A 26,230-nucleotide genomic window follows, 5' to 3' on the forward strand; every position below is an offset into this window, starting at 1 on the left:
CTAGTCCTTAAAGTTTAGATTCTTAATATTGCCCTCAATCTCAAAAATCGTGGCGATCCTATTTTTGATTTGATCTTTGAAAATCGATGAAATAGATCATTCAAACTCAGGCTGTGATAACTAGAAGACATTACTATTTGCTTTAAAAATTTAAATTAACAAAGCTCCCAAAGTATCTAATTTAATAAAACTGATGATGTGTCATAGTGTTCAAACAAGGCACTTTGGGTGTGACTTTAATTTCGATGGGATTTTTCTGGTGACATTCAGATAATATTACACAAATGGATGGGTATGTTGAATCTGGTTGGACAAGCTGTGATATCTGAAAATTATATTTTGAAAAAGCACAACTGAGATGTACATGATACTGGTGCCCAGAGTTTTTGAATGTTTTGTCCACACAGCCAGAATCAAGCCTTTAGGAAGAATAAACATCTGCTTTAATATATAATTTTAGCAATTCTCAAGCAAACATATATTTACCCTGAAATTATTTATCCCAGAAGCTGTAACAATACCCCAAGTCCTAAGAATTGTTGCTTTTCTTATTAGAAAAGTTGATTTGTGGCCATTCCTGGTAGAGATATCACCTTCCTGCCTTTTATAATTATCATAGGTGGCCGGGTGCGGTGGCTCACGCCTGTAATCCCAGCACTTTGGGAGGCCAAGGCGGGTGGATAACGAGTTCAGGCAATCAAAACCATCCTGGTTAACACTGTGAAACCCCGTCTCTACTAAAAATACAAACACATCCGTGGTGGCAGGAGTCTGTAGTCCCAGCTACTCGGGAGGCTGAGGCAGGAGAATGGCGTGAACCTGGGAGGCAGAGCTTGCAGTGGCCGAGATCGCGCCACTGCACTCCAGCCTGAGCAACGGAGTGAGACTCCGTCTCAAAATAAAAAAAAATTATCATGGGTTTCCCACAGCAGTGCCCTGAAATAATGGAGTCTACTGATAGAATAAACATTTATTTTCATTTTTAATAATTTCCACCTTTTATTTTAGATTCAGGGAGTACACATGCAGGTTTGTTACCTGGGTATATTGCATGATGCCAAGATTTGAAGTACAACAGCTCCTGTCACCCAGGGAGCGAGCATGGCAACCAATAGATAGATTTTCAGCCCTTGTCCCCCACCTTCCTTCTCCCCTTTTGGAGTCCCCAGTGTCTATTGTTCCCATCTTTATGTCCATGAGTACCCAATGTTTAACTCCCACTTATGAGAACATGTGGTAGTTGGTTTTCTTTTTCTGTGTTAATTTGCTTAGGACAATAGCCTCCAGCTGTTTCCATGTTACTGCAAAGGATGTGATTTTGTTCTTTTTTATGGCTGCATAGTATTCCATGGTGCATCTGTACCACATTTTCTTTATCCATGTAGATTGGTTCTATGTCTTTGCTATTGTGAATAGTATGATAATCATGCAAGTGCCTGTGTCTATTTGGTAGAATGATTTATTTCCCTTTGGGTAGATACCCAGTAATGGGATTGCTGGGTCAGAGGGTAGTTCTGTTTTAAGTTATTTGAGAAATCTCCAAAGTGCTTTCCACAGTGGCTGAGCCAATTTATATTCCAAACGATAGTATATAAGTGTTGCATCTTCTCTGCAGCCTCACCAGCATCTGTTCCTCTTTTATTTTTTTGACTTATTGGGTTCGTGCAAAAGTAACTGAGGTCTTTGTCATTGAAAGTAACGATAGATTGATAGATTATAGATGGATACATTGAAAGTAATGACAAAGACCTCAATTACTTTTGCACCAACCTAATAGTAGCCTTTCCAGCTGGTATAATAAACACTTTTAAAAGTGATACTTCCTATGGGCCATGCACTGTTACCAGTGTATTCTGGATGAATCCCCACAACATCCCCGGAGACGAGTATCATCTTCATCATCATGTTTATCCCCATTCACAGAGAAGGAGGCAAAAGTATGTGGCCTTTGGTGGCTGCTCCTGGAGATAAGCCAGGGTTGGGCTCCAAAGCTCTTACTCCCTAGCTCAGTTACCTCTTATGCAGGGCAAAGAAGTCATGTTGAATGATGAAGAAGGAGAGCTACATTCTTCTCTGTAGTCTCCGGTAGCCCCGTTAGACTCCTACAGACTGTCATTTCACAGGAGTCAGAAAAACTCCAAAAACTTCCCCCAACCTGGCTTCCTGCTTCCTTCGAGCCCAGCGAGAGGCTTTCATTGGAGATACCACCCTTGCCCCACCCAGGGGAAAATCTCTGATGCCAAATGAGTCATGCATTTCTGCATGGGCAAGAGTCCATCAGCTTGGATCTGAAGAGCAGGTTTCTCAAGAATGCAGATAAGAAAGTAAAATGTGCAAAAATGAGTAGGAGAAATGGCCTTATCAGCAGGAGATGAGACAAGGATGAGGGTCTTGGCTGAGCCTGTTGTACAGACAGTTGTGAGTGGTGGAATCCCAGGGCAGGCCTGTCTGTGGACAGCAACACAGCTTGGGCAGCAACCCTGGACAGGGCAGAACTGCAAAGGAGGCTGTAAACATGTATTTCTATGTCATATATATATATATATAATTTATATGCAATATGTGAGATACATATATAAAATATAACTTAACCCTTTATATTATATATATTTATATTATTTGTTATACATATTAGTATTAATAATTTGAAAGTTTTATCATATATAATGAATATATATTATGTATTTCTGTAGCATATAATTTCTATATTTATTTATTTATTTCAGTTGATGTTAGAAAGGTATGAATCATTTTCATGGTTGTAATCCCTGCTACTTTGGAGGCTGATGTGGGAGGATCATTTAAGCCCAGGAGTTTGAGGCTGCAGTGAGCCACGATTGCACCACTGCACTCTAGCCTGGGTGACAGAGCAAAATCCTGTCTCAGAAATAATCATTTCCATGGCCACTATGTAATCTCTCTAAATTTTAAGATATAAATAGAATAATTGAATATAATTGAATAATATTAAGAATACAAACAACTCAAAGTAATTTAATATTATTTGTAAAGAACAGAATTGCCTATGCTAAAAACCCTAGAGTTTAATAAAACACATATCAGCACATAGATGACATATGATATTATAATAAAATTATATTACATATAATTTATATTATAGTTATATTACTTATATACATTGTTATATTATTATGTTCATATATAATATAAACATATCATTAATATACAATTATTAGATTTTAATATATTATATGGTTCTATCGTATATATATCACAATTATGCTATGCATGTTATATATTATGTACATGTATACATCAGTACCATAGAGGTTTTATTAAACTTTCTGGGGTTTCCAACATAGTTATGTTCACTACATTTAATGTTAAGTTTGTATTTTATGTGTTAAAGTATGTATTTAACTTTAATGTTAATTGCATTAGTCAGGTTATGTACAAAAATAAGTTACATAATGACAAAAATATTCTTATTTTTCTGGTATTAATGAAATAGTTTCAATTTTTACTTTTAAGCATAATGTTGACTGACGCTTTGAATATTTTAATTCTTAACATTTTGAGAGACTTATAAGATATGCATTAATTAGATAGTAGCCAGGAAAATTCTTGCATGCTTTCTAGTATTACCTAACTATATACATGTATATGTAGTTAACTATATACATGTTATATATCATGCTGTTAATATTATCTATATTTTATATATATTTAACAATATAACTTATAAAACATTTTTATTATATACATAAATACATATATACTACATGTTATGTAGTATATATGTTCTAAAGATTGATATATAATATAATAAACACATTTGTTTTTGTATAGTATATGTTAGTATAGTATTAGTCCAATAGTATAATTAGTTACATTTATATATTAGCTATACATAAATATATTAGCTATATATAAAAATATATTAGTTATACATATATATGAAGTCTACAGTGTTTCTCTGTTGGGTATATGCACCAAAATTAAGACGTTTTCTTTTTGTTAAAAATAATGCATTTCAAGATACAATGGATCACCAGCTACTATTCATTATAGCTCCAATGTCAATAACTAAAATATTTAGAAATAATTTTTCAAGCAGTAAATGAGTATCTCGAAGCTGACTCATGAAAGAAAACTTGAATACATGGAAAGGAAGAGTGGATTGTATACATGTATTAGTTATTTCAAAGTTAATATTGAAGGCTAAGGTAGCTCTGATTAGAGCATTAATTACTGTTCTCTGGGGAGTGGTCATTATAGAGGTGATGATGAAATACACACTGAATAAACTGATAGGAAATAAACTTTCCAGAAACATCTGATGAGAAAGTCTTTGGTAGAAAACATCAAGAAACACTTCTGTGATCATAAGAAATGCTATCAAAAAGATAACTACAAAAATTAAAACGCAGAAATACAAGATTTGACTTTTAGATCAATGAAGCAGAAAATAATAGCCTTAGAGCAGGTCTGGGAAAGAGAAGGACATTACATTCGGTACAATAAAGTTTTTAAATCAAGGTGGCAGGGGTGAAAGGTGTTGGGGAAAGTTTGTGTTATGAGTTGACTTACATCCCCCAAAAAGGTATGTTCAAGTCATAATCCAAGGTATGTGAGAATGGGATCTTATTTGGAAATAGGGTCGTTGCAGGTGGAATCAAGTTAAGATGAGGTCATTGGGGGTGGGTCCTAATCCGATATGGTGAATTAGGATGAGGCTGCTACATGCCAAGGAAGGCTAAGGACTGATGCCAACTGTCTGAAGTGAGGAAGAGGTAAGGAAAGGTCCTCCCCTAGAAACTTCAGAGAGAGAGAGTGACTCTGTCAACACATTGATTTTGAACATCTGGCCCCCAGAACTGTGAAAGAATAAATGTTTGTTGTTTTAAGCCACCTCATTTGTACTAATTTGTTTCAGCAGCCCAAGGAAATTCACAGAGTTAGTTTAGGAAAAACCATTACCAATTCAATTAGCATGCTTTTCCATACACATTAAGGACATTGAGTGAAACAAAACAAAAATTGGAAGAAGCTATAGTTAAACAGTAAATTTACATCTGGATGAGGTATAGTGTTAGTAATAGCAAAAGGTTATCTGATAAGTAGCATGACTAAAGGCCCTATGCACACTGAGGAAATATTAGCAACAACATGACATTGTTTTAACTGCTTGACAAATAAAGAGTTCTTATAAATCAATAATGGAAACACATAATTCCTTCCAAAAATATCAGCAAAATTTTAAACATCTTTTACAGATTAAAAGTACAAATATTAGAGTGGACACAGGAGGAAACTCATGATCATTCATAATGTACCATAATCACCTATCAAACATTAGATACTGATGAGGAATTGAGAAAATGAACTATTATTAATGCCAAAAGTTGTTCATTATGGCATTTTAAATTATGGCAAAGTATGAAAATTAACCAGAATAGTGAACAACAGTAAAATGGTTAAATAATTTATAGTACTTAAAAATAAAGTATCATAAATTGTTTAGGCCAGGTGTGGTGGCTCACGCCTGTAATCCCAGCACTTTGGGACGCTGAGGCAGGCAGATCACCTGAGGTCGGGAGTTCGAGACCAGCCTGACCAACATGGAGAAATCCTGTCTCTACTAAAAATACAAAATTAGCTGGGTGTGGTGGCGCATGCCTGCAGCTGAGGCAGGAGAAATGCTTGAACCTGCGAAGCGGAGGTTGCAGTGAGCTGAGATCGTGCCATTGCACTCCAGCCTGGGTAACAAATGCAAAACTCCATCTCAAAATAAAAAATATATATACACACACACACACAACACACACACACACACACACACAATGGACACTTTTCCAGCCATTAAATTGTACATATAATTTTTTAAATTTTTTTTTTTAATTGAGACAGGGTCTCACTGTGTTGACAAGGGTGGTCTCAAATACCTGAGCTCAAGGGATCCTCCTTCCTTGCCCTCCCAAATTGCTGGGATTACAGGTGTGAGCCATGATGCCCAGTCTTGAATAATTTTTTAACACGAAGATTTTCCGAGAAATAATATTGGATGAAGAAAGCAAGTTGAAAACTGTGCATACAATATCAACCCAAATAGAGAGAGATGCATCTACAAGAGTATGTGATATGGTTTGGCTGTGTCCCCACCCAAATCTCATCTTGAATTGTAGCTTCCATAATTCCCACATGTTGTGGGGGGGACCTGGTGGGAGATAATTGAATCATGGAGGCAGTTTCCCCCATAGTGTTCTCATGGTAGTGAATAAGTCTCATGAGATCTGATGGTTTTATAAGGGGAAACTCCTTTTGCTTGGCTCTCATTCTCTCGTGTCTGCCACCGTGTAAGATGTGCCTTTCACCTCCCATCTTGATTGTGTGTCCTCCCCAGCCACGTAGAACTGTGATTCCATCAAACTTCTTTTTCTTTATAAGTTACCCAGTCTCAGGTATGTCTTTATTAGCATCGTGAAAACAGACTAATACAGTATGTAACAATTTTTTTTAAATAGTCAAATGGCAATGGGGCAGGAAATTGGTGGTCTTTATTTTCCTCCTTATAATTTTCTTTATTTTTTTATATTTCCCAAGCTATTTTGTATTTTTATAATCAGAAAAATATTAGCCTTGTTGTTTTTTCTTGCTACTTTTCACTATTTACTGAAAAGTAGCAAGAAGAGTAAAAACAACTCCCGTGTCCCCTTCACCCATCTTTCCCAATTGTTAGCAATTTATCAAATATATCTTCTCTCGCCCCTCTTCCTTTCTCTTGATCATCCTCTTTCTTCCTCTCTCTCTCTTTCTCTCTTCCACCTCCACATGTTTCTTATGCTTCTGAATATTTGGGAATAAGATGCAGATATGATGTTCATTACATTTAGAAACTTTAGTGTGTATTTTCTAAAACAAAGACATTCTCCTACATCATCACTGCGAATCATCAAAATCGGGAAATTAACATGGGTGGATTCTTAGGATTTAATTCACAAATCCCAGCCAAACTTCTCCACCTGTCCTCAAAAGAAAATTTATACACAGCAAGCAAAACCAATGGACAAACAAAAACCAACCAACAAAACCCCTACTTCCTCTACCCTCTTTCTGTTCTGGTCCATGGATTTTCTTGTTGTATCTGTTTAAACTCCTCTGATCTGGACAAAGACTGAGCAATCTTTATTCTTTCTTGAATTCAAAGACCTTGACATTTTCTGAGAATAAAGACCGGGTATCATCTAGAATGTCCCTTGAATTGGGTTGGTTTGACATTTCCTTCAATGGAAGTGGAAGTGATGGTGTGTTCTCAATCCAGTAGACAAGTAAGTGAATTAGCCCCAACAATGGTTATAAAATTCTTCATCTCTTGATTAAATGGTGTCTTCCAGTTTTCTCCACTGTAAAGTTACTTATTTTGTCATTACTTAATAATTTGAGATTTTTAACTATTTTATGGGAGATACTTTGAGATGAAGCCAATATTTTGGTTCTTATCAAACATTCAATGCCAGGTTTAGCATCCATTGATCATTTTCTCTTGGATCAATTTTCAGTGCGATTTTTGCTAAAAGTATTGTGGTAAATTTTTAAAAGTATTTTAAAATATAAATTCTTCTTAACTTGCCCTTACTTGTGTGCCTTGGCTCTAGAAGAAAATTTCTAAGGTATAGTACTTTAGGAATGTTAATGTAATGTTATCTGAGATAACCAACAGTAGAACACATAGAATTAGACACGTTTGAGACTAATAAGCTTTTTCATAATTATGCATAATACAGACTGGGTTTGAGAACTCTAGGAATTTAGCTATTTTCCTATAAAAATGATTGGAAATGTGGTTTATTTTGAATACATTCTTCCTCTTTTAACTTGCCCATTGAGTCTAATTCTCCCAACCTAGTCATCCTATTCTCTATTTAAAATATCAAATAAGAAGGGAAGGGAAAATGGTTAAAGAATTAGTTATCTAAATCATCTGCAAGAATATATCAAATAAATTATGTGAACCCAACAGTGGGAGTGTCTTATTCTTGCCTCTGTCTCCTCAAATTCTGTAACAATGTCTGCCTTCCGTGAGCAGAGAGGTTGCATAAACCGTGACTGCCATTCTGTGCAACATCAGTCAGAATACCACTACAGTCCTTCGTTTCATATCCAATGGGAAAAACTGTATTTCTCTGTTTAATGTTTTCATTCTGCATGAAGGAAATTATCAAGGAGAATTTGTCCTTTTAAATGATACCAGTAGCAACTGATGTTCATTTGTATTGCCATAATATTTTTTTCTTAAAGCAGGTCATCTTTTATTTCTTAAAAATTTTGGACTCTCAGTTTTTTGTTTTTTTGTTTTTTGTTTTTTTGAGATGAGTCTCACTCTGTCACCCAGGCTGGAGTGCAGTGGCACGATCTGAGCTCTCTGCAACCTCTGCCTCCCGGGTGTAAGCAATTCTCTGCCTCAGCCACCTGAGTAGCTGGGATTACAGGCCTGTGCCACCATGCCCGGCTAATTTTTGTGTTTTTAGTAGAGACAGGGTTTCATCATCTTGGCCAGGCTGATCTTGAACTCCTGACCTTGTGATCCACCCACTTCAGCCTCCCAAAGTGCTGGGATTACAGGCATGAGCCACCGCGCCCAGCCTGACTCTCAGTTTTTTTCTCTTTCAATGGTTTGTCAATTTAAACTGTTAATGCACATTTCTTTTCTTTTGTGGCTTTTGACATAGGGTCACACCATCCTTGTTTTCCTTTAGATAGCTCATGCCCATTTGACTTAGGGGTGAAATACCTCATAATGTCATTATTTTTACTTGTCTCTTGTATATTATTTTAGGCAAGATTCTTGATGCTATCGATGATTTTGGCCTAAGGAACAACACCTTTGTCTACTTTACATCAGATCACGGAGGGCATTTGGAAGCTAGGCGAGGGCATGCCCAACTTGGTGGATGGAATGGAATATACAAAGGTGAGGAGAGGAACTCATGCAAGTGATCTGGTGGTGAATAAGCTTTTTTGTGGTTGTTATAATTAAAGCCCATGACACAAAGGAATGAGGCCTGAAAAACTGAACAAGTTTGTTTAATTTGACTCTTAGTAAAATGAAGTATCGGACCAAGGTCAAGAAAATTGGTCTTACATTTGTTAACATTTCTGTGGAAGGAAGCCATGTATGTAGAGGGAGCATCTAGAAATATGCCTTTCTGACAACCCTATCAAATTATGAGGAGTTAGCACAAGCAGATGCTTTTATGGGGTCTTTAAAGAAATATCCACTCATTCATTCCGTTTATGAGATTATTGAGAGATTAAATGAGGGGGAGTGTGATTCCTAGAGAACAGAGATCAGAAACCAGGGATCCTTCATCATTAAGAAGTCTTCGACACTCTCTTCCAAGGATATAGTATAGCATAGAAAGTAGACAAGCCTGTCTTGGGTTTCATGATTAAATTCACATATACTGATTTTATGTCCTGCTGTAACATTTAGTCCACAAAATAGGTCCATAAGCTACTACATTGGCCAGGTCTATAATGTGTAACCTGATGTTAGAATATTATCTTCATTTGTGAAATGAGGATTAAAAAGGGAAAAAGAAAAAAGATAATTATCTGGAAAATGTCGAGTATATTTTATCATATGTCTTGAGAGAGATTTTAAAGTATTTTCTAGAGGAAGATACGTTGTTATTCATGCAACTACAGATTCCACAGTCTTGGATTCGGTAGGAAATTATAATTTCTGTATGAATGAGGTAAAGGCTCTGCCTCCATCTTGCAGAGGGTATGAATGTGTACTCTTTAGAGCGTGTAGCACTAAAGTGTGCACTTAGGACCCAAAACAAATCCTTAGTGGAAATTATTATAGACATTCTATTTAAAAAAAAAATTCAGTAGTTTTGGGGCTACAAGTGGTTTTTGGTTACATAGATAAGTTCTTTAGTGGTGATCTCTGAGATTTTAGTGCACCGTCATCTGAGCATGTACTCTGTTCCCAATATGTAGTATTTTTTTCCTCAGCCTACTCCCAATCATTCCCCAAAGTCACCAGAGCCCATTATATGATTCTTATGCCTTTGCATTCTTGTAGCTTAGCTCCCACTTATAAGTGAAAACAGGCTGTTTGGTTTTCCATTCCTGAGTTACTTCACTTAGAATAATGGCCTCCAGCTCCATCCAAGTTACTGCAAAAGATATTATTTCATTTATTTTTATGGCTGAGTAGAATTCCATGGTGTATGTACACCACGTTTTCTTTATCCACCTGTTGGTTGATGGGTACTTAGGCTGGTTCCATATCTTTGCAATTGAGAATTGCACTGCTATAAGCATGCGTGTGCATGTTAGACATTGTATGTTTGCTTATGGGAACTGTTTTTAAAAATTTTTGGCTCACGCCTGTAATCCCAGCACTTTGGGAGGCTGAGGCAGGCGGATCACAAGGTCAAGAGATCGAGACCATCTGGCCAACATGGTGAAACTCCATCTCTACTAAAAATACAAAAATTAGCTGGGCATGGTGGCGGACACCTGTAGTCCCAGCTACTCAGGAGGCTGAGGCAGGAGAATCACTTGAACCCAGGAGGCGGAGGTTGCAGTGAGCCGCGATAGCACCTCTGCACTCCAGCCTGGCAACAGAGCGAGACTCCATCTCATAAAAAAAGAAATTAACTTTTCAGCATGCCATGACATAATGTAGATTTTACTCTGATTAACTTAATAAAATAAGAGTCAATTAACACAGGACAGTGGCCATTTCTCCTAATTTCCCCCTGGAAATCCTGGTGTATGCCCGTCATCTTGGTATAATTAAGACAACTTTCTGCTTTTATTCTCAATAATACCTTGATGTGGACAATAAGTTACCATATGTCCATAGTATTCCATTTGTTTTCAAGGTGCATGAATCAACAGTGAGCAAAATAGGCAGAAATCCTCGTCTTCATGGAGTTTATATCCTACTGGAGGGAGGCACAGCAGAAAATAAAATAAAATAAATAAATAATACGGCATATTAGAAGGTGGCTGTAAATATGAAAAAAACACGAGAGTAAAGAATTCTGGGGTGGGACTGCCATTTCAAATAAAATGTTCAGGCACGCCTCATTGAGGTTACTGTGAGTTCCATAAAATTGGGGGCTGGATACAAGAAAAATATTAATTTAAAAAAATATAGGAAGTTACTTTGAGCAAAGGTATGAGGGAGGTTGGAAATGAAGTAGGTGTATATTTGAGATAAGAACACTTTAAGTAGAGAAAATAGCCATGCAAATAGAATGTAAATGTCCAATATTACATATGCTTAGTTATTTAATCAAAAACCTACCAGCAGCACAGGAAAATATAATTCTGTAGACGTGCACTACTTACCCCACTAGGACTCTACATAGAGTAGACATTATACAAATGTGATCTCTTTTGATACTAGCTTACCTTTTAAATACATTCAATACAGTGACTATTTTAACTAGGCACAATAATTGAACTTAATTGCATTGTCTTATAGGTGGAAAAGGCATGGGGGGCTGGGAAGGTGGAATCCGCGTCCCAGGAATTGTCCGATGGCCTGGAAAGGTACCAGCTGGACGGTTGATTAAGGAACCTACAAGTTTAATGGATATTTTACCAACTGTCGCATCAGTGTCAGGAGGAAGTCTCCCTCAGGACAGGTGATGTCATATAAACTGTTAACAAGAGCTTATTTTCACCCTTCTTCCTTCTCAGAAGATTCAGAACAAGGAGACTGACTCTATCCTGGCAGACCCACTTTTTCCCTAGTATCTACACAGTTTTACCTTCCTATATGACTGTGTCTATTCAGCATTTTTCAGAAGAGACCAGTCTTTTCTTTTTTTCTATTGAGGTAAAATATACATATGTAATTTACCATCTTTACCATTTTTCAGTATACAGTTCAGTGGTAATAAACATACTTATTTTCTTTTTTTCCCCTTCATTTTCCTCTCATCTCTCCCCTCTGGTCATCACTATTCTACTTTCTATCTTCCTAAGATTCACTATTATTTATTTTTAGCTCCCACACTGAGTGAGAAGATGTGATGTTTGCCTTTCTCTGGGCTTGGCTTATTTCACTTAACATAATGGCCACCAGTTCCATTCATGTTGCTGCAAATGACAGGAATTCCTTCTTTTTTAGGGGTGAATAGTATTCCCTTGTGCATATATAACACTTTTTAAAAAGTTAATTTGTCTGCCGATAGGTGGTTAGGTTGATTCTATAGCTTGGCTATTGTGAAGAGTGCTGCGATAAACATGGAAATGCAGCTATTCCTTTGATCTGTTGATTTCTTTTCTTTTGGGTGTATACCAAGTAGTTGGATTTCTGGATCACATGGTAGCTCTATTTTTGGTTTTCTGAGGAACACCTCACCACGCAAAACAGATAAAGCAAATTACAACCGAAAATAGAGATGGACAGATTTATAACCAGAGGTCCTGAACAAGTATCAGAGACCAGTCTTAGATACTAATCTAATGCGGACCATCTTAGATACTTTAACATTTTCAATTGAGAGAAAGATGGAGACAGGAAGCTTTGGAGATGAAGACATGGTAGGTAAAACTCACTCATCTCTATAAGAAAGGGAAAAATAATCCTAGTCTCTGGTGTGAAAGATCTGGAAGACTGAGAAGAAGGTAAGATGTTTGAGGATGCTTTGAACTCTATCATGAATACTTTGAATTTCTTCAAAAGGAGATCGTTCATACTACATTGCTCCATTCCCCGGCAGCAACCAGCCTAGGTAGGTTTGCTGCTGATTGATTGACAGTTCATTGATCACAGCTCTGCAAGGGAATCCAGATGGGTTAGAACCGCAGCTATGTCTCTCCTCCAAGCCCACAGAGTTCTTGTAATATTTCTTTCTTCACGTAACAAAGCTAATCTATTTCTGAAGAAATAGGTTCTGTTGGCACTAATACAGAAAAGAAAAATATTTTAGAAGTCATGGTTAACTTACTAAAAAACAAACTATCAAGAACTAATCAAGACACATCCCCAAGTTTGCCTTTCTAATATTTAAAAATTTATGTTTGATGCTAGCAGATATCTGTATCAACACACTAAGGCTGGAATTTATTTTATAATTTTCGGGACTGAACTTTAGATGAAGACATTTTTATTTTCTGCCTGGAAAGAAGTTAGTCATTGATGATGCTAACACAGGAAAGAAAAAATATTTTATTCTTTATTTTTATTTATTTTATTTTTGAGACAGAGTTTCGTTCTGTTGCCCAGGCTGGAGTGCAGTGGCACGATCTCAGCTCACTGCAACCTCTGCCTCCCGGGTTCAAGTAATTCTCCTGCCTCAGCCTCTCCAGTAGCTGGGACTACAGGCACCGGCCACCACGCCTGGGTAATTTTTGTATGTCTTGTAGAGATGGGTTTTCGCCATGTTGGCCAGGCTGGTCTTGAACTCCTGACCTCAAGTGATCCTCCCTCCTCAACCGCCCAAAGTGTTGGGATTTACAGGTATGAGCCATCATGTCCAGCCCAGAAAAAATATTTTAAAAACCACTGTGAAGTTATTGCAAAAAGAACCTATCAAAAAACTATGGAGAAGCCCAGCTTTCCTGTTCTACCATTTAGAAATAGTTGTTTTAAGAAGTCTGTCGTTCCACATAGCCCAACAGCCTGTTAGGGAGACGGCAAATGTCCAGGCACAATATTGTTACGTTGCATGAGGGTGGAAGGCAACTGCTGCCAAGTTCCAGCCGTTGTCCTCACGTTAAAAAGAAGAACGAGTTGATTGGAGTCACTCATCACTCCAGTGCATTCGGCGCCATGAGATTACATGCTCATTTGGTCAGGGGTTTAGGGTTATGAGTTTGGTGTCCTTGATAAGATGTATAGTACAGCTGTCCTTTCCTGCCTGCAACCATGACTCCACTAGCCATAGGCTAAGTCCTCAGAGGACGCACCATCTTTGTAGTTAAACGGGAAGTGGAAGAATATCGCGGAGATGACTAAGGCACTGTGGTGGGAGACCTAACCTCAGCTTCACGTACAGGTTGGCGTGCCGGGTACTACTCATCAGGTTGACTTTTTGGTTATTCCTATGCTTGGTTCTCCCAAGCCTCTTTCTTTGAATTCATGACTTCTTTGGCATGTGCATTGACCAGTTAAATATGTCCTTGCTAATAGAGAATAGCTGTACTACGTAGAAGGGAACAAACAGCAAATTCACAGTATCAGGCTCACTGTCTATGACACCAGCATCATGAGGGCCTGTGGATACCTCTCTCCTGTCTGCTTCAATCCCCAACACAATGAAATCAACAAGAAGAACTCAAAAGCGGCTCTCACCTGTACAGAAATGAAGGCTGCTAATACTGTAAAAGCCAAATAGTTATTTATTTTTAGAATTAACACAATTTGTTTCACCACCTCATCACACAAAACAGATAAAGCAAATTACAACCAAAAATAGAGATGGACAGATTTATAACCAGAGATCCTGAACAAGAGTGTAGAATAGACAAAAAAGAAAAGTAAAGATAAAACAGAGGACACCATTAATGTGTAGAAACACGGGAATCTGAGGATGCAATGGTTTATCAAAGTGTTGGGAAAAAATGACTTATCAGGTATGTGGTTTACCAATACAGCTGTCCCTTGGTATCCATGGGGGGTTGGTCTCAAGACCTCACGTGGATACCAAAATACCCAGATGCTCCCGTCCCTGATGTAAAATACTGTAGTATTTGCATATTACCTACACACATCCTCTTGTATATATTAAATCATCTCTTGATTACTCATAATACCTAATACAATGTATGTAAATGCCACATAAAATAGTTGTTAATATTGTATCCTTTAGGGAATAATGACGAGAAAAAGTCTGTACATATTCAGTACAGACAAGACCGTCCCTAAAAGGACCATAAGCCTAAATGTAAACCCAAAATTATAACACTTCTAAATAAAACATAGGAGAAAATCATTGTAATATTCAGATAAGAAAATAATTTTTTTAAGATTTATCAAAAAAGTCACAAGCTATAAAAGAAAAAAGTGATAGATTAGTCATTATCAAAATTTAAAATTTCTGCTTTTCAAATGTCAATATCAAGTAAATAAACATGTGACCTCAGTCCATTAGTGGAGAAAAAAAGAAAAGAAAGAAAAAATTAAAATATTAAATATGAACTTAAAAGAAAGTTTAAAAGAAAAGAAAAAGACAAGCCGTGGAGTAGAAGCAAATAGTCATCCCTCTGAACTCAGAGGTTCTGCATCTGCGAATTCAATCAACTGCAGATCAAAAGTATTTCATAGGATTTTCTAGAATAAAGAATATATAATAGTCTAAAATTTTTTGAAGAAGAAAATCATTTGAAGACTCACTACATAATTCCAAAATTTACTATAAAGCTAGAGTAATCAAGTTTAAAAGAGTAATCAGGATGGTGTTCTAATGCTCTAAACTTTTTAAAATTGATATTTAATATTTTAATTTTTTTCTTTTCTTCTTTTTCCCCACTAATGGAGTGAGGTCACATGTTTATTTTCTTGACATTGCCATTTGAAAAGCAGAAGTTTTACATTTTGATAATGGCTAATTTATCTTTTTTTCTTTTATAACTTGTGATTTTTGTGACAAAACTTAAAAAAAATTTTCTTATCAAAAGATCACAGTGATTTTCTCCTATGTTTTCACTTAGAAGTTTTATAGTTTTGGGTTTACATTTAGGCTTATGGTCCACATTGAGTTAATTTTTTAATGTGGCTTGAGGTATAGGCTGAGATTTATTTTCCTTGCATTTGGATATCCAATTTGTCTACTGTCATTTATTGAAAGACAGTCCTATCTCTACTGAATTATTTTGAGCATTTGTTGAAAAGCAGTATTCGTGTTGGTCAATTCCTGGACTCTCCTATTTCATTGATCCATTGAAACCCTTATTTCAACACTACGCTGTCTCAATTAGTCTAGCTTTATAGTAAATCTGGGAGTTATGTAGTGAGTCTTCAAACTATTGTCTTCTTCAAAAAATTTTAAACCATTCTAGGATCTTTATTTTCCCATGTAAATTTTGGAATAAGTTTCTTCCTTTCAACATAAACCTTTCTGAAATTGTGATTGAGATTGCTTTAAATCTATAGATCAATTTGCAGAAAATTGATGTCTTAAAAAACTTTGAATTTTCCAATCAATAAATATAGTTCATTTCTCCATTTATTTCTCTTATTTGGTGCTTTGTGGCTTTTCTCATACAAATTTTTCACATAAAAATGCTATCCCTAAATACTTCATGCTTTCTCATGTTATAGTACATGATACTCTAAAAAGCTATTCCCAGCTATTCATTGTAAATATATAGACATTTTTAAAAGTTGTTATTGTATTGTGTGATCTTGCTAGTCTTACTCATTATTTCCGGCAGTTTTTTCAGTGATAATTAACATAGGAAATCATTGTATCTGATAGTAAATATAGTTTTATTTCTTTTAAGATCCTTTTTAGGCATGGCACGGTGGCTCACACCTGTATTCCCAGCACTTTGGGAGGCCAAGGCAGATGGGTCACCTGAGGTCAGGAGTTCGAGACCAGCCTGACCAACATGGTGAAACCCCGTCTCTACTGAAAATACAAAATTAGCCAGGCATGGTGGCACACGCCTGTAATCGCAGCTACTCAGGAGGCTGAGGCAGGAGAATTGCTTGAACCTGGGAGATGGAGGTTGCATTGAGCCGAGATCGTGCCATTGCACTCCAGCCTGGGCAACAAGAGCAAAACTCTGTCTCCAAGAAAGAAAAAAAAATCCTGGCTGGGCGCGGTGGCTCACGCTTATAATCCCAGCACTTTGGGAGACCGAGGTGGGTGGATCCCCTGAGGTTGGGAGTTCAAGACCAGCCTGACTGACATGGAGAAACCCCATCTCTACTAAAAATACAAAATTAGCTGGGTGTGGCGGCACATGCTTGTAATCCCAGCTACTCGGAAGGCTGAGACAGGAGAATCCCTTGAACCCGGGAAGCAGAGGTTGCGGTGAGCAGAGATCACACCACTGCCCCCAGCCTGGGAAACAAGAGTGAAACTCCATCTCAAAAAAAATAAAAGAGAAAAATCCTTATCTGGGATGTATTATTATGTGTCCCATTACAAAGCAGGTTTTATTATTATTGCTTTCTAATACAAGGCATAAGATATATTTTATAATATAAATTTTTAAAATTCATTTTAGTTTAGATTCAGGGTCCCATGTGCAGGTTTGTTATTTGGATATATTGTGTGATGCTGAGGTTTCTATTAAATTTATCAGCCAAGCAGTGAACACAGTACCCAACGGGTACTTTTTCAACCCTTCCCTCCTCCCTCCCTCCTGCTTTTTGGAGCCCCCCGATGTCTAATGTTCCCATGTTCATGTTCATGTGTACCCAGTGTTTAGCTCCCATTTGTAAGTGAGAACATGGTGATTGGTTTTCTGTTTGTGCGTTCATTTACTCCATTTCTCATATAAAATTAGAAGTATATGACTTTTTAGTGACTACATAAAATTTTTTCAAAGGGTAGCAATATAATTGCAAATGAAGTTCAGATTTATGAAATTGCCATAAATTGCTGAGCTGTGGAGAGCTCTGTGTCGCAACCAAGGCTGTCTGATCTTTTCGCCTTTGGGGCATGCATTGTCACATTCCTCGGCCTCATCATTTCAGGATCAGAACTTAGCTTTCTTCTCTTGTCCACTGGAGTGTAATCTCCCAGAGAGCATGCATGAGTTTTCCTAAAGACTCAGTACGCTGTCCTCTGGACCTGAGGCATGACGCAGTCTTCACCAAGTACCCTTCAGGTAGCTTGGGACCCAACGTCCCTTCTCCCCATTTTCCTTATCTGCACTGTCTGTGTCTCTGCAGGGTCATTGACGGCCGAGACCTCATGCCCTTGCTGCAGGGCAACGTCAGGCACTCGGAGCATGAATTCCTTTTCCACTACTGTGGCTCCTACCTGCACGCCGTGCGGTGGATCCCCAAGGACGACAGTGAGTGCTCAACCCGTTGCTTCCTGTTCCCTGCCAGGAGCAGGGTCACTCAGGTGTATCCTGAATGCATTCTTCCTTTCCTCTCTAGACCGGTCCTTTCATTCCAGGGCTCACTGAACACATGTTTTTGGAGAAGTTTCTCAGAATTGCTCTTCTGCAGAAAGGCAGGCGGGGGTAATGGAGATGCTAATTGGCTTCACTTAATTATCTCAGCAGTCGCACATACATTAAAACATCACATTGTGCATGGAAAATCTATGCAATTTTTACTTATCGATTACACTTTAATAAAGAAAACAGATGTATGAACATAAGATTTGCCTATAAAGTCAGGGAGACACTTTTACGAAACATAGATTTTTAGCCAGGTGTGGTGGATCACGCCTGTAATCCCAGAACTTTGGGAGGCCGAGGCGGGCAGATCACTTGAGGTCAGGAATTTGAGACCAGCCTGGCAAACATGGCAAAGCCCTGTCTCTACTAAGAAATACAAAAATTAGCCAGGCATGGTGGTGCACACCTGTAGTCCCAGCTACTTGGGAGGCTGAGGCGGTAGAATCACTTGAACCCAGGAGGCAGAGGTTGCAGTGAGCTGAGATCACACCATTGCACTCCAGTCTGGAAGACAGAGTGAGACTCCATCTCAAACAAAAACAAAACCAAAAAATATATATACATTTTTAGAAACAGGACTGATATCTGCTGGAAAATGTGTATATCATTTCACCAGGGAACTCTAATGTTCTCGTTTTGTTGTAAGGATTGCATAATATTTAGCATTGACGTGTGGGCAAAAAGAAGCCCAAGAACCAGCCTTGAGAAGATGGAAGAAGACAAGAGAAGCCAGCACCTTGGGTGCATGCCTCTGATGTGCTTTCTTTCTTTCTTTTTTTTTTTTTTTGGAGATAAAAAATATGTATTGAATATCTTCTATGGGCAGGTTATTTTGTAGGCATAAGTGGTCATGGCTAAACTTTCATTTATAAAAATCAATTCTAGGCAGACTAAAGATAAAATGTAAGATTAAAAGTGTTAGAAGAAAATGAGTTTATGACCCAGAAATTGGAAGTTTTTTAAATTTTTAAAAAGTGACACACATATAATAATATGCACACATTGCACATGAAAATTGGGGGTATCTAGTGATATTTTGAGATAGGCAATGCATAGCGATCAGATTAGAATAATTGGCACATCCATCATCTCAAACATGCATAATTTCTTTGTGTTGGGAACATTGAATATCCTCCTTCTAGCTATTTGTAACTATGTAACATATTATTGTTAACTATAGTTATTCTACAGTGTTTAGAACAGGAGTCCCCAACTTTTTTGGCACCAGGGACCAGTTTTGTAAAAGATAATTTTTCTGCAGACTGGGGTGGGGGATGGTTTTGGGATGATTCAAATGCATGACATTTATTGTGCACTTTATTTCTATCATTATTACATTGTATTACATAATGAAATAATTCTACAACTCATCATCATGTAGAATCAGTGGGAGCCCTGAGCTTGCTTTCCTGCAACTAGATGGTCCCATCTGGGGGTGATGGGAGACAGTGACAGATCATCAGGCATTAGATTCTCATACGTAGCCTGCAACCCAGATCCCTCGCATGCGCAGTTCACAATAGGTCTCGTGCTCTTATGAGAATCTGATGCAGCCACTGATATCTGACAGGAGGAAGAGCTCAGGCAATAATGCCAACGATAGGGAATGGCTGTAAATACAGAGATAAAGCTTCGCTCTCTCCCCCAACCACTCACCTCCTGTGTGTGACCAGATTCTTAACAGGCCACGAACAGGTATCAGTTTGTGGCCTGGGGACTGGGGACCCCTGCTATAGAACACTAGGACTTCTTCCTTTGATCTGGCTGAAGTGCGCATCATTTGACGAGTCTCTCTTTTCTCCTCCAGGTGGGTCAGTTTGGAAGGCTCACTATGTGACCCCGGTATTCCAGCCACCAGCTTCTGGTGGCTGCTATGTCACCTCATTATGCAGATGTTTCGGAGAACAGGTTACCTACCACAACCCCCCTCTGCTCTTCGATCTCTCCAGGGACCCCTCAGAGTCCACACCCCTGACACCTGCCACAGAGCCCCTCCATGATTTTGTGATTAAAAAGGTGGCCAACGCCCTGAAGGAACACCAGGAAACCATCGTGCCTGTGACCTACCAACTCTCAGAACTGAATCAGGGCAGGACGTGGCTGAAGCCTTGCTGTGGGGTGTTCCCATTTTGTCTGTGTGACAAGGAAGAGGAACTCTCTCAGCCTCGGGGTCCTAACGAGAAGAGATAATTACAATCAGGCTACCAGAGGAAGCCTTTGGTCCTAACGAGAAGAGATAATTACAATCAGGCTACCAGAGGAAGCCTTTGGTCCTAACGAGAAGAGATAATTACAATCAGGCTACCAAAGGAAGCACTAACTTTGGTGCTTTCAAGTTGGCAAGGAGTGCATTTAATAGTCAATAAATTCATCTACCATTCCAGATTATTAAAGGCCCACTGGTTGTTCCACTTGCTGCTTTTTTTTGGATTCCTGTGGATAAATGTTGATTGAAATTTGTTTTATTTCCCGAAAGCTTATAATTTACTAATTCTCTTACAAAAAAATCCGCACGATGGCTGCTGATAATGTCACTGCAGAATTGCTACTTCTTCTGTTTTTCACCCAGTCTCCACCTTGCCTATCGCCAGCACCAACACTGGCCTTTGCAGTCTTCCTGACTTTCTTTGTTTTGTTCTTTCATTCCATTTGCTGTTTCCTTGAGGTCTTTTTCTTCTCACATGGGCTGTGTCTTGCAAGTCTATGTTTGGGTTCATTTTTCTTTGCATAATCTGAAGATTTGTAAATCGTGCCAAAACCAGTTGTCTTGCCACCACCAAAATGAATTCTGAATATGAATACAAAGAGGACATCCTGGCTGGGCACGGGGGCTCACTCCTATAATCCCAGCACTTTGGGAGGTTGGGGTGGGGGGATCACTTGAGGCCAGGAGTTTGAGACCAGCCTGGCCAACATCATGAAACCCTGTCTCTACTAAAAATACAAAAATTAGCCAGGCGTGGTGACACATGCCTGTAATCCCAGCTACTGGGGAGGCTGAGGCAGGAGAATTGCTTGAACCTGGGAGGCAGATGTTGTAGTGAGCCAAGATTGCGCCACTGCCCTCCAGCCTGGGCAACAGAGCAAGACTCCATTTCAAAAACAACCAAAAAACCAGGACATCCTGTGTGGTCTTGTCCATTTCGACTAGTTTTTCCTGAATATCTGTCTTAGGTGCTGTTGCCTTCCTGGGGTGAAGGACATCGATGACCATTTGTTGCCTCTGAAGAAGTCAGTAGCTCATGACCTTCCTGTGTAGATAGTTACTATGTCATCCATGTTGACAGCTGAGGGCACTGGCACCATCATAACTCACTGAAGACTCCACAGCAATCCTCCCAGTTCAGCCTCTGGAGTAGGTGGCACTGCAGACACACACCACCACACCCGGCTCTTTTTATTCTTTTGTAGAGAATGGGTCTTGCTATGTTGCCCAGGCCCATCTCAAACTCCTGTCCCCAAGTGATCCTCCTGCCTCAGCCTCCCAAAGTGCTGGAATTATAGGCATGAGCCACTGCATCAAGCCTAATTTCCATTTTCTAAACGTGTCTTTCCGTGCCAGAAAACAAGCACCTACAGACACTTGTGCCATCTGCTCAGTTGCTTTGCTCTAAATATAAGGCCCTGTGTCATCAGGAGGCAACATACGAGGCATTTAAACAGTGCATTAAGAGGATCAAGTCTAAACGTGGCCACTAACCAACCAAAAGGGTTTATGTTTGTCAACAACAGATAGAAATTGAATCAAGAGTGGTGCAATAATTCAGCAAAACGTGTGTGAACCCAGAAAGTCTGAGACAAGTCTCAGATAACTTAGAAAGTTTATTTTGCCAAGGTTGAGGACGCGCCTGTGACACAGCCTCCAGAAGTCCTGACAACATGTGCCCAAGGTGGTTGGGGCACAGCTTCATTTTGTACACTTTAGGGAGACATGAGACATCAATCAACATATGTAAGAAGTACACTGGTTCGCTTTGGAAAGGCGGGACCACTTGAAGTAAGGGCTGGAAGACTTGAAGTGGGAGGGGGCTTTCAGGTCACAGACAGTGAGACACAAACAGTTGCATTCTTTTGACTTTCTGCTTAGCCTTTCCAAAAGAGGCGATCAGATATACATCTATCTCAGTGAGCAGAAGGGTGACTTTGAATAGAATGGGAGGCAGGTTTGCCCTGAGCAGTTTCCAGCTTGAGTTTTCCTGAGTCATTTTGGGGGCCCAGGATATTTTTTTTTCACACATGCTAGCACTGAGTGACATAGCAATTGGTCTCCTGGCAGTCTGGAAATTTCAGCAACAGCTGATAAGACAGCGTGGTGAGCAGCCAGGTTCTAGAAAGCAAAGAGAAGTAGTCATCAACAACCTCGGAGCAGCACTGCTTTGATCCCCCCAGAATGTGCCAGAGCTTTGATGAAGTCTCTTATTTCCTTCTTAATTCAGCCTCATGATTTAGGTATAAACACTTGTGTGAGATTGCCCAGAGCTGCCATAAAAATCACCATAAACTTGGTGGTTTAAGAAAACAGACATTCATTCTTCCACAATTCTGGAGGCTAGAAGTTCAAAAATCAAGGTGCTTCCTCCGAGGCCCTGGGTAGAATCCGTCCTTGCCAATCCTTGAAATTCCTTGGCTTGTGGACATATCACTCCAATCTCTGCCTTTGTCATTACATGAATGTCTACGCTCTGTGTCTTTAAATCTCTCTCTCCTTATAGAGAGAGATTATAGTCATATGGAATTTAGAACCCACCTTCATCTAGTATGACCTCATTTTCTCTTGATGGCATCTTTAAAGACCCTATTTCCAAATAAAGTCTCATGTGCAGGTACCAGGATTTAGGACTTTAATGTAACCTTCGAGGAGGTCATAATTTAACCCTTTGCACCCTTATATACCAAGAAGAGTACCTGGGACTTGGAAATGCTCTGTAATTTGCTCAGGAGAACACAGCTTAGGTGTTACTGGGCTGAGACTGGCACCCTAGCCATGCCAATCCCAAATCTCCATGTACATCAACCCTATGGTGTTGAAGTAGGAGGCGGGACTTGACTCCAGAGGTGGGGGTTGGACACCAGACCAGATTGAGGGCTAGCTAAAACAGGGCAGACCAAAGCAGCTTTCAGTCAGACACGCCCATCAGTGTGCCATGTCAATTTACCATTGCCATGGCAACACCCAGGAGTTACCACCTCTTTCCATGGCAATGACCCAATAACTCAACGATTACTACCCTTTCCCTAGAAATTTCTGCATAACCCGCACCTTAATCTGCATGCAATTAAAAATGGGTATATATTTTGGGAGGCCGAGGCGGGCAGATCATTTGAGGTCAGGAGTTTGAGACCAGCCTGACCAATATGGTGAAACCCTGTCTCTACTAAAAATACAAAAAAAATTAGCTGGGTGTGGTGGAGCATGCTTGTAGTCTCAGCTACTCAGGAGGCTGAGGCAGGAGAATTGCTTGAACCCGGGAGGCAGAGGTTGCAGTGAGCCAAGATCGTGCCACTGTGCTCCAGCCTGGGAGACAGAGTGAGGCACGGTCTCCAACAAGGAAAAAATACAAATAAAAATAAATGGGTATAAATATGACTTCAAAAAAAATATGCCCTGAGCTGCTACTCTCTGCCTGCAGGGTAGCCCTGTTCTGCAAGAGCAGTCACGGAGCTATAACACTGTCACTTCAATAAAGCAGTTTTCTTCTACCTCTGGTTTGCCCCTAAATTCTTTCCCGAGCTAAGCCAAGAACACTTGTGGGCTAAGCCCCACTTTGAGACTCACTTGTCCTCCAGGAGTGTCTCTCAAAGGTGCAACCCCAGGAGTAATATAATCATGTGTGTTCGTCAATTTGCAATTGCAAAAATGTGGAACAAGCCCAAATGCCCATCAGTCAATGAGTGGATACAGAAATTATGGTATATATATGTACAATGGAATATTACTCAGCCATGAAAATGAATGAATTAATGGCATTTGCAGCAACCTGGATGGGTTTGGAGACTAAGCGAAGTCACTCAGAAACGGAAAACCAAACATCGTATGTTCTCACTCATAAGTGGGAGCTAAGCTATGAGGATGCAAAGGCCTGAGAGTGACACAGTGGACTCTGGGGACTCTGGGGGAAAGGGTGGGAAGGCGGTAAGGGATAAAAGACTACAAATTGAGTGCAGTGTATACTGCTCAGTGATGGGTGCACCAAAATCTCACATATCACCACTGAAGAACTTACTCATGTAACCAAACACCACCTGTTCCCCCAAAACCTATGGAAATAAAAAAAAATTAGAAAATTATGTGTGTTTGACTTATTTCAATGGACCGATACTGTTGCCTTGTCTTTACTAAGGAGTAATATGAATGTGTCAAGTGAAATACAAATAACTGTCTTAATATTAACTATTAAACAAGGATATCTTTTTCCTAAGTGATTTGGGGCAACCATATTAGACCTTATTTGTCCACAAAAGAATTCCTTACAAAGGCTGAGCATTTTTCTGCCACTCTTTGTTCTAAGATCTCTAAAACATCTTCGTTTTCTCATCACTCTTAGGAGGAGGTTCATTTTGAATTTAGAATACCCTAGAACAGAATCTTAGGATTTTAGCCTGAGAAATAACTTCTGAAATCATTTTCTCAAATGCTCTTATATTTGCAGATGAAGAACACAGAGTGTGAAGACACGAAGAGGCTTTGATGAGTCTGCACTGTAAAGGGAGCAGGACCATGAGGTCTGAACCCAAGGTTGTCAACCCCAAATGCAAGGTCCTTCTCCCTCCCTGGCTCCGGTCCTTCCATTTTCTTTAACCACATGGCAAGGAGAAGGTAGTAGATAAAAGCAAGCTATGTACAACCAAGGGAACACGTTCTTCTCCACACAGTGGTGTTCAGAGGTGGAAAGAATGTTCTCTAGGGTTTGACACAATGGGGTGAATGGGAATTGTTCTTCTTGCCAGCTAAATATCTTTGGACATATTCCCTAATCTATCTGTACTTCAATTGTTCCCTCTGTGAAATGCAATTAAAAAGTATATTACCAGACTTACAAAGATTCATGGAGATAATATCTGTAAAAGACTTTGCACATAGCCCATAGGCCCATAGGTAGCTCTTAATAAGTATTATATTTCCTTTTCTAGTGGTTATTTTGAAAATACCTTAAGATTAAAATTGAAAGAATGTCATCTATCAAAATGATACAAACCTTTGCCATTGGTCTAAACACTCCAAACTCAATGCTTAATTAACCTATCATGACCCATTGCATCGAGAAAATACCTTCACCTGCCTTGTCCATCCGAGGTGGTCAATATTTTCCATATGCCCCTTAAGCCCTTAATTAACCTTTTTCCCTAAATAGAAAGATAAATTATACAATTCAGTCTGCAAATATAGTTACTTAAGGGATGTCTATTATTTCCTCATTCTGAATCATTCTTTAAATAATTTATATTCTTTCCTTCGCATGGAGGAATACAAGCCTGATTGAGCACTGCGTGTTTTTAATCATGACACGAATTTAAACACTAGGTGGCGTGCTAACCTAGCTGCCGCACAGCTAGCTCCAAACTCCTAAGATGATAAATGTGTGCGTTTATTTCATTTTTGTAAAGATAGCATACATTTTCACTTTATTCTCAGGAGAGGAATTTGAAAAGGAAAGACACCTTTTTCAACCCATATTGTTTGATTACATCCAGAAATTCACCTCCACCTACTTTATCCATCTGAGGTGGTCAGTATTTTACATAAGCTCCTCAAACCCTTAGTAGCTTTGAAGGAATGGAATGCATTGCCTAAAGTTTCAGACAGGAATAACAGAAAGCAAAAATTAGAGAAAGAAAGACAGAAGGGTAGCGGGGGAGAGAGACAGAAGTATCAAAGTGCATCATTTATCATCTGGATTTTTCTAAGCACATATATTTTAATTACAACTAGCATGTGTGATCCGTGCTACTCATTCATCCCCCAGAGGGTGAACATAAATGGAGAACCTAGAATAATCCAGGCACTGGTCTAAAGTTGGAGAAAAGATACGTAGTTTCTTCTGTCTCAAGACCGTGTTCGGAGGATGAGTAAAGCAACGTGAATTAGAGTTGAGATGGGCCAACAATAAATAATCTCAAAAGGCTTGGCTGAAAGCAGCACCCGTACCTC

At 39.0% G+C, this 26,230-nt stretch overlaps 2 protein-coding genes across 2 annotated transcripts in view; one reads left to right on the top strand and one right to left on the bottom strand.

Annotated features, from left to right (window-relative positions):
- The window catches only part of ARSF (arylsulfatase F), a 72,275-nt gene extending 51,783 nt beyond the window's left edge, over positions 1-20,492 (top strand). Inside the window, exons 8-11 of the mRNA XM_054676348.1 lie at positions 8,798-8,932; positions 11,471-11,633; positions 17,843-17,967; positions 19,889-20,492. Of these exons, the coding sequence (XP_054532323.1) occupies positions 8,798-8,932; positions 11,471-11,633; positions 17,843-17,967; positions 19,889-20,271 (806 nt within the window). The 3' untranslated portion in view covers positions 20,272-20,492. The remainder of the gene's footprint in view (positions 1-8,797; positions 8,933-11,470; positions 11,634-17,842; positions 17,968-19,888) is intronic.
- A 229-nt stretch (positions 20,493-20,721) lies between these two features.
- On the bottom strand, positions 20,722-21,295 carry LOC129138715 (small ribosomal subunit protein eS24-like). The gene is made up of 2 exons (XM_054676546.1): positions 21,203-21,295; positions 20,722-20,895 (listed from the first exon to the last, which is right to left on the bottom strand). The coding sequence occupies exons 1-2, from the start codon at positions 21,293-21,295 to the stop codon at positions 20,722-20,724; spliced, it is 267 nt and encodes an 88-aa protein (XP_054532521.1).
- Between the last annotated feature and the right edge of the window lie 4,935 nt (positions 21,296-26,230).

The sequence above is a fragment of the Pan troglodytes genome, chromosome X (genome assembly GCF_028858775.2).
Source record: "Pan troglodytes isolate AG18354 chromosome X, NHGRI_mPanTro3-v2.0_pri, whole genome shotgun sequence".
NCBI lineage: Eukaryota > Metazoa > Chordata > Mammalia > Primates > Hominidae > Pan > Pan troglodytes.